The sequence below is a fragment of the Melanaphis sacchari genome, unplaced genomic scaffold, assembly GCF_002803265.2.
Source record: "Melanaphis sacchari strain LSU unplaced genomic scaffold, SCAv2.0 Contig62_pilon_pilon, whole genome shotgun sequence".
Lineage (NCBI taxonomy): Eukaryota > Metazoa > Arthropoda > Insecta > Hemiptera > Aphididae > Melanaphis > Melanaphis sacchari.
The window spans coordinates 731,263-741,177 of NW_020271445.1; the positions used below are offsets into that span (position 1 = coordinate 731,263).

The window sequence follows — 9,915 nt, forward strand, 5'->3', positions numbered from 1 at the left end:
GTTTCTTTCTCTGGTTGGTTTCAACTTTAGAAATCAATAATCATGGTACAAGGTCACAGAATTTATTTGTCGTCTCATCTTGTACCATTAACTATAGTTTCGCATCATTCCTTTCCAGAGTATTTACTTTGGCTTATAGTATTGCTAATCAGATTGATTACTTTTTTATGTCACGCCATGTTTTTAAAGATAATATTTATGTAACATATTAAGTACTGTTATTGACTAGTTATAATCTTGTTGTAATCGCAGTATCAGAATTGTGTTCTTGTTTAATGTTATAAAGGGTACTGTACTTACCGTTTATAAATAATAAAATAAAATAAAATATGTTATGGTGGTTTTTATATTAAAACAGTTAAAAAGTATTGAAACAATTATTATTTTATGTATTGACAATTATAATTAAAATTTTGATAAAATTGATATTAAATGAAAAATCACGATCTTAGTTAGGTACAATGATAATATATGAATGTATTAAAACATAAATCAAAATTGAGCTCTGCATGATACTTAAAAAAATATGAAAATATAGTGTTGACGTAACAATTGATTGACACTGTTGTTTTTTTTCTAAAGGTTCTATTTCCTTACATAAATATTAAGTACCTTTCAAAAATATTACTGATAATTATTTAAAACAAAGGTTTACCTTAACCTATTTTTTTTATGATGATTTCACAGAAGGAATTGAAAGTACCTAACTAATAGAAATCAAGGCATCGAAGTATATTATATTCACTGTTCAACTGCATTTTACTGCTACTGCTGTTATGTGATTAATATAATATCAATAAAATTTTTAATTTTACCTTTCTAAATTCATAATTTTTTTTGATAGATTAGGAAGAAAATTAAGACAGTCGTGCAACCATTCATGTAATGTATGGTTTAAGCTAAAGTAATCTAGGAGAATGCTATAACAATTTAAAAGATCAAGTACTTGTTTTCAAAAAATAAAAAAAAATACGTTTGTTTAGAAATTATTTTTTTTACAAAACAAAATATATTAAAGTGTATTATTATTATTTTAATACAATAAATTATATGCATTACGTAGTATTGTTCTTTAGAATTCAATATTAATCGAATTAATCAATTTAATACAACCAGCAACTGTTGAATTCTGTTATAACTTATACTTATTCTTTATGCTGTTCTACATCCATATCAATTTTTTTAAATTCCTATTGATATAGAAACTATTTTAAATTCATCATAATTCATGACCTATAAAAATATTAAGAGTAGGTAATTGGTACCTAATGCCTGCTATTGATTAATTAATTATAAGTCATAATAAAATAATTGTTTAATGTTATATTATAAATTTACTTATAAATGAAATGATATTTACTGGTTATGTAGGTAAAATAAAATATATAGGTACATACTTTCTAAAAGTAATCTTAAAATATTTTAAAAACTGAGCTTAGGCAAATTATTAATAACTCTTTTTGTTACTTCACTAGGTACTTCAGAATTCAGAAGCGTTAGAGTGATTGTTTTCAATATAAACTAGGTACTATAAAATCATATCTCAAAAAGTTTATACCACAAAAAAGACTAAATGGATTACTGTCATTATTAATTTTAAATATTTAACATTAGAAAGTATCAAAAATTAATTTTGATGTTCTATTATAGATCTTTGTTAAAATAAAGGTATTAGAGAAAAACTTTTCAACTTAATCAAATCAAATTTATATTTATGATGCCTAATAAATTAACTTGCACATTTATTAAATAAATAAGACGTTTTAATAATATTTATAAAATATATATTTTTTAAATTTAGAACCAAAACAATTTTTGCAGGGAACACGAATTTTTTAATCACGCCAATGGTACTATATTATAATTTATAGTTAAAATTAGTTGTGGCACCTAATTTTTATTTGCAGTGTTTATTGAGCGTCTCCTCTCTTCATAGACCAAAATTTAAAAATCCTGTATATATCACCGTGGTCACTGTATATGTAATATGTACCAGGTACCTACTATTTATTAAACACCACATCGTATGAAATATAATATGATAATATCGTTGTGGGTAGAAAACTATAGCTGGTACAAAATTAGAGTAGAATGACTTATGTGTGACATTAAATACTTAAATTTATTATTAATATTATTTTAATTAATAACAAAAAAAAAACATTTTGTGGGTTTTTTTTAATCTTATTAAGTGAAAACATGAATAATATTTTTGTACTTGAGAAGCTTTAATCTTTAATGTTTTTTTTATTAACTGCAAATTATGATAATAATTTATTAATTATACTTACTAGTTTTATTGTTTTAGACTATTATGATTATAGAATAATTAATAATATGTCATTATGTTTAGCGATTGGTCTATTTAACGTAAGGAACTAATTATTTAAAAAAAACTATTAACGTTTTTGAAAATATTTTTTTACATTTCTTCAAGTCGTTAAAAAAAAAATTCTTAAAAAAATGATATGGGTTAGGTAACCAAACCTATTTACTATTTTTTATAATCATTTTTTAATATTTGTACTTTTATTAATGACATGTCCTTAATCAAAACAAGAGTATTTAGTATTTCGATACCTACATAAAAATAAAATTTTAGATGATCAGCTTATGAGTATTATAACCTTTATAAGTTTATAACTAACATTAAGTACTTACTTATAACTAATTGTCCAACGTCTGATTTTGATAGATCAAAATATTTCGAATAATATTCTGCTTTGGAATATGAAATCAAAAATTTTATCTTGTAAATCTAAATACACCAATAGCCTTTAAAAAACAGTAGATAATATAATTATTTTCCAAAAACGTCATTTTTTAACGAATTAAAATGATATGAAAAAAATATTGTCAATATGAACGTGAATAGAACAATAATCAGACGTAATGTGTGACAATCGTGTGTTACGCGATAAAAGGATCATCTCGTGATTAAACTACACGTTTCAAACTTTAAATAGGTTACGTAGTCACATAGGAACAGGTTAAAAAAAGAAATAACATCTATGAGCCCGTTTATTTGAATATAAAAAGAGCAAAGCCTTCCGTGCTTTTCGTGTGCTGTAGTTGCTTAGCAATAGGTATACCTATTACTAAAATGTGAAAATCGGACAAATATCGTTTTCGAATTTGTGTACAGGGCGGATGACAATAATAATAATAATAGTAACGAAATACTTATACACATCACGGTGAAATGATGACGGCCAAAAAAAAAAAAAAATTACACAGATAAACCGTAAGATTTTGTTCGGTCGTTGTGAAAATGACAAACGAATTTGGCGGCGGACCGGACACGTTATCGCCGCCGGGCGTACTTGACCAATTCCGCCAGCCACTCCATGGCGTCGCCCAGCCCGTCGTCAGCCGGTTGTCCCGGCGCGGCCACCGCGTCTGTACTGGCCAGCCGCCACGGGCGGTCCTGTTCCACGTGCTCGTGCAGCCTGAGCGCGCCGGCCAGGGCGGACGCACCGCACGCGTCCGGCGCGGCCGTCTTGTTGGCCACGAACAGTATGGGCAGGTCCGGCCGGTCGGCCACGTCCGGGTGGCGGAGCATCATGTCCAGCTCGTCCTTGACCACGGCGAACCGCATCTGGTCCGTGCTGTCCACCACGAACACGATGGCGTCGCAGTGCGCGTACATCGACTCCCACATGCTACGGTACCCGTCGCGGCCGGACATGTCGCTGGCGGTGAATTTGACGTTGTTGTCTGAAAACGGTACACGAAACAAACGATAAACGGATAAGCCAGACGACCTATATTTAGATACGTACAAAAATGATTTCAAACGTTTTCAAATTATAATTATTGACTTATTGGACCATTATAGTAAGTATATTTATAATTAACTGGTTATGATTGTACACGAAAATATAAAACCGGTTAGACGGTAGGTAAGTATAAAATGATTTAACAAAAAACAAAAAAACAAATCACATAAAACGAGTAGGTACATCATTATTATATTATTAGAAGTCGATTTTGTTTTTAAAGCTTAAAAGTGTTAGAAAATAAGTATTTTTTAGTAAATCCTAAAATACTAGTCGTCTAACCAGGCCTGCATATACAATTTTTAAACCCAGTACTGTAAGAAAATTTATACCTAATTTAAATACTATTTTTTTTTTATCTATTTTCAACGCAGACATAATCGGGTACCAATATGATTTATTTTCTGCTGAAGATATAGTTAATAACTTTAATTATCTTAAAATGCAAACTAAGTATTTTTTTTTTTTTTTTTTTTATCATATTTAATTAAAACATACACTACGTACTGTAGCAAATTACAAGTATTTTAACAGTTCGAAAAATATTATTAAGTATGAGGCTACAGGTTCATATACCTAAATATTTTATTTATCTTATATTTTTTCTTCATGTAAATGTGCAATTATTGCTTAATTATAAGGTTTGAGCAGACTTTTCTAAAGTCTGCTACTCCAAGAACAAAATTTAAAAATTAATGTGTTTTGAATTTAATATACACAGATTGAATAATTATGACTTATGGCAATTATCATTGTGTAGGTATTCAAACTATCATAAAAACATTTATTATTATTTATTATATTATTTGAAAAACAATTTTCTTATTATTCTTAGTTTACTCTGCACCTACAAGTACCCACAAATTTCAAATTTATTATTTGATGCGATGCGAAACTTGAAAAGATAATTTACCAAGTCAATGTTTTGAAAGAGTAAACAAATCTATTAATAGATTTGATTAAGATTTTTTAACTAAATATATCGAGTATGAAACCATTCACATGTTCATAAATTAAAATTTTATATTTTTAAATTTCTTTAGTATTTAAATACTGTACCTAGTTAATGATTTGTTTTAATTAGCACCTCAGCACCTACATTACAGTATTCTATATTACACATAAGAAGTATTGTGGTATGTGATACAAATGTATAAAGAAATATAGTATGTTATGTCTGTATAAATTATAATTTTCGTTGAGCTTATAAAATTAAAATTAAAGTGAAATTAGAATATTTCAACGAATAATAAAAATTTCAATATTTTGATGACAAATAAAATTGTTATCATATGTGTGAATATCCAATATGTAACTAATAATAACTTAATATTTAAAAAAAATATTTGTGGACTTACTTACCACTTTTTGTCTTTTCTATCCAAAACAACCATTAAAGTTGAGAATTGAACTATTTTTTCAATTATTTAATGTATATACAAATACAAAAAAAAAACCACATCATTGTAAAATCAATACATTAAATATTCATTGCTCTGCTCAGAATATAAATGAATTGATTTTATAGCCTCCGATGAAAAATAACTTAGGCTACCAATGTATTTTAATAAAGATTGGCATTAACTAGTTAAAAAGTTAATTTTTAAGCTTTTTAACTTAACTAGTTAGATTATTTTCTAACCAACTTATAAACTGAAGTAGTTTAATTAATAGTTGAAATAACTTAGCTTTTTGCAGTTGATATTAGAAAATTATAAATTATAAATATTTTTGTTTTTAAGGTTATATGACCTTCAATAGCTATATTATATAAAAAAAATTAATATTTATTCAATTATTAATTTGAGATGTGTATACTTTAAATTAATAAATAATATATCATAAAAAGTAAAAGAGTATTTACACTTTTCAATGAATATTATGATAAAAGTTCAGCAATTTTTTTTTTTTTATATAATTTAGTAAATTAAAAAGATGCAGTCACTCTTCATGTAATTAACATACTTACAAAATAAAAAAAAAATTAACTTTTTTAAACTGAGGTAAGTTAATATTTTTTCCCATATTAAATTTTAATTTATTTAGTTAAATTTATGATTTTTTAACGGTTAACTTCTAACTTATCAATCTTGTATTCTTTTAACTTAACTTAAATTGAGTTAATTATTTTCATTAACGCCCGCATTTGTACTAAAATATTAAAAAAAATTATATAAGTGGAAAATGAGTGCCAATGGTGCCATGAATTTAATTTAATTTATTTGTATAAATACGGATACGGCCTTATACTTGTTTCACACAATAACGTCGTGTTTAACAACACGATAAGTTAATAATGATAATAATAATTAATAAAACACAGATCTAGTATTAATAAATTAATATTCCACCCGTATTATATTAATTAATAATTCCAGTTCAATATGCGATTATCATGAATACCTGTAAGCTATGATATTTGATGCCCCTATTTTCCTTTATTATAAAACCTTTTATGTAAATATTATTTCACATTAATTTATTTTTGATTATAATTTTATAATACAACATTTTATATTTTTTCAATAAATTTATAAAAATCTATTTTAGGTTAGACGAATACAGAGTAAAATAATAAAAATTAAATACGTTTATGATAAATTTACTGGTGTAAACAATTTCAATCAAATGACATTACAATTTACAACTACATAAGATAATTTTAAATGCTGATAAAATCTAATCTATCAATATCATAAACAATAAATTCTAATATATACTTGATAAATAAAAAAAAAAGTGGATAAATGGGTACTATTTTTCTGTATACAATAAATGTCAAATGGATCTTTGTGATAGATGTATTAAATTTGTATTCTATGATATATCATTGTTTACGAAAAACGATTCAGAGCATAGACAGTCTGTTAGCCTATAATATCACTTGGCATATTTTATGATATATATTTTTTTTATTATTATTTAAAATAGTTTATTTTATTATTCATCGTAATACTGTAGGTTGAATTAATTTTTGTCAAAAACATTAAATTTAAAAATGCTGTGTGTTTATAATATAATTATATACATAATAGTTCTTTGTCCTCGCAAATAATGTTCTTGAACTATAACAAAATAATGAATATCGTTGTAAATAGTTCAAATATACATTTTCATCAAAATTTGAACTTAAAATGTCTATTAAAAAAAAAAAAAAAAATATTTATATATTTTTTAGATTTGTTTGGTTTTGGTATGATTTATGTATGAGAAGCTTTGTATTAAATTTTCTAGTCTTAGTTATAAAAGTTTAACATTGTATACATTATCAAATGCAAAAAGAATAGCAATTTTAGTAATTTTAAAAAATGTTGTAAAAATTTTGACTTCAAATGCTTATAAAAATAATTTATGTAAATATATATTTTGAATAATTTTACACATTTTAACATTTATAAGCACAACTTATTTATATATATATATATATATATATATTATATAGTATACAATTTCTTTTACTTATTTAGAACCAAAAAATTGTATTAACATTACAGAAATAACGCTAAAAAAAAAAAATAAAAAATTTAAAATTTATAAATGACCCATAAGTCAAAATATTTTAAATATTTCATCATATTTATAAAATTATTACATAAACATTAAACTAAAATTTCAAGTAAATACGATTATTATTTTTTGAATTAAACAAAAAAAAAATTAATTTTTATGAAAATTTGATTTACGTAAAAATTCCTGTTTTTCCTTAACTTATATTTATATAAGAAATATATATATGAAATTTTAATTCTGATCTTTCTAAACTACAAGCTAAATCAAATTTGTTATTAGAAACTACCCTTGAAGTAAAATATTGAAGTATTTTATCCATTACTTACTACAGTGTACTCTCGATTATCGCGTAATAGGGTGACCTAATCCGCTAAATTCAAATTGAAACGAAAATACGAAAATTCAATAGATAGTCTATTAGTCTAATAGTCTAATAGATAGTACTATTAAAAAATTATAATTAAATCTTGTAATGCTATATATGTATTATTTAAGAAAAATTAAGTTAGAACTTAGAACTCATTAATTTTGTTTAAAAATTCATAGCTATAATATATGACATATAATATTTATTATTTATACTATATATTTATTTTTTGATAAAAAAAAAAATCTGTAACAACAAATAAGTTTTTGTTTTTTTGTTTTAAAACACTTCTTTTTAATTTGCGATTGAAATTTTTTCAACAACATTTTGTTTCAGAGGTTTGTATCGCCTATCTTGGGTAAAAAAAATCGAAATTACGATAACGTAGCGGTACTGTTTGTGTGCCAGACCTAAGTAACGATTAGATGAAATTAACGTATATATTATAAAAAAATAATGCTTTTCTACATAATACATATTTATGCAAATCATTAAGGCTCCGTAAATCGGTCTAATAATTGGGTTGCGATAATCAATAATCTGATAACGCGGGTTGTACGTTAACTGCATTTGATTGTGTATTTATGTATATTATTTATTACACAGTCGATCGTGGATAATCCATCCACGATTAATCGATAGTACATTGATATACAGCCCTTCAAAATATCCAAACTTTCGTACTACATACATAGTCCCAAATTAGTCAAGTCTAGAAAAAAAAATCAATGCTCTAAAAATTAGCACCAATGCTTGTAAAATTCTTTAACCTGCAAAAACGCCTAATATAAATTAAATTCCAATATGCATAGTTATATTATTTTATAACTGTGAACAAAATTAAACTCTTATTAATTAATATATTAATTTACTCAAAAAAAAGAAAAACATTGATTTAATTTGCTCTAATATATTATTAACATATTTTATTATATATTATATTACAAGATTTTAACTTATTTATACAAATAAATCAATGGTTTTAAAAAAAGTACTGTAATATTTTACCAAAAGCTCACTTTTAAATTTCGTATTGCACACTTCGCTTTTCGTTGTACACAAAGTGTGTTGTACTTACTATCTAGAACCTACACACAATTTTAGGAGCTGCTGATACACACACACACACACATATAAACCACCGTTATTAAATCAATACATGATTGATACATCTCAGTTCCACTTAGAATCTAAAAAGAGGAATACTATGTAATATTTACCTACTATTTACTAGTACATAGTACATTATACATATTCATATAGAAAGTCACAGTATATCTATGAGTTAAATTTGAATTCAATAATAAATCAATGTATACGAAGAATGATTATGAGCAAAGACGATTTGTCAGTCTACATTAGTGATACTGCTGAGTTTATTTCATAATAATGATACATATATATTGCTAAGTATTATAGTACTCTACTTTACTATTATTAATATCATTGTTTTTAGAATATATTGTATTTTTTTTTTTTTTATTATTAGTTTATTCTGAAATCAATGTTATTATGAAAGATTGAATTATTTCTGCCAAAAACAATTGTATATATTATATTATTAAAACGTAATTATTATGATAACATATAGGATGATCTATATTAACCACGGTCAACCCTTTTTTCTTTTTCAATAATGCAATTATTCAAATTGATTTTTGGAATTTTTAAACATACTAATCAGTACCGTATTTTAAAATTCTTAACATATTATAACGATCACAGGAGCACTCACATACGAACGTATCGGTAGTGAAGCCGACGGTAGGCGAGATCAGTTTCCTGGACAGTTGTTCGCGGTCCGGTTTCAGGCGGTTCAGCAGTGTGCTCTTGCCAGCATTGTTCAGTCCGATGAATAGCACGCGTGCTTTTCGCCGACGTGGCGTCCGCCTTACAAAACCCAACATTCTCGTCAGCTTTCGCCAGATGTTCATGACTGGAAATTTTGCGTGTGCTGTAAAAGGGTAGCGGAAACGACTTTTCGCTAAAATGCTTCGTTTCTGACCTGTCGCCTTCGTCGACGTAACTCGACCGAATTCGACGTGCTTAACCGACCGCGACAACGACCTGCCCGACTCGTCGACATTGATAAAGCCGCTCTCGCACGCGCGCTTACTCGTCGGCTAGCTAACTACCTAGCTATCTAACCCAATACCCATTGCCCACGATATCGCCATGGTTACTCGGTGCGGACTTGTGCAACACAACAACTATTCGTAATCATTATTACTATTGTTGTTATTATTATTATTTATGTTT

At 26.1% G+C, this 9,915-nt stretch overlaps 1 protein-coding gene across 2 annotated transcripts; it reads right to left on the bottom strand.

Annotated features, from left to right (window-relative positions):
- Nucleotides 1–2,787: 2,787 nt before the first annotated feature.
- Nucleotides 2,788–9,761, bottom strand: LOC112600277 (ADP-ribosylation factor-like protein 6). Of its 2 annotated transcripts, XM_025347464.1 has the most exons (3): nucleotides 9,662–9,761; nucleotides 9,392–9,592; nucleotides 2,788–3,717 (listed from the first exon to the last, which is right to left on the bottom strand). In XM_025347464.1, exons 2-3 carry the CDS (start codon nucleotides 9,588–9,590, stop codon nucleotides 3,305–3,307), a joined length of 612 nt encoding a protein of 203 aa, XP_025203249.1. In that variant the 5' UTR covers nucleotides 9,591–9,592; nucleotides 9,662–9,761; the 3' UTR covers nucleotides 2,788–3,304. The 2 variants fall into 2 exon arrangements, with proteins under 2 accessions (XP_025203249.1, XP_025203248.1); XM_025347463.1 differs by having other exon boundaries at nucleotides 9,392–9,761.
- Nucleotides 9,762–9,915: the final 154 nt, after the last annotated feature.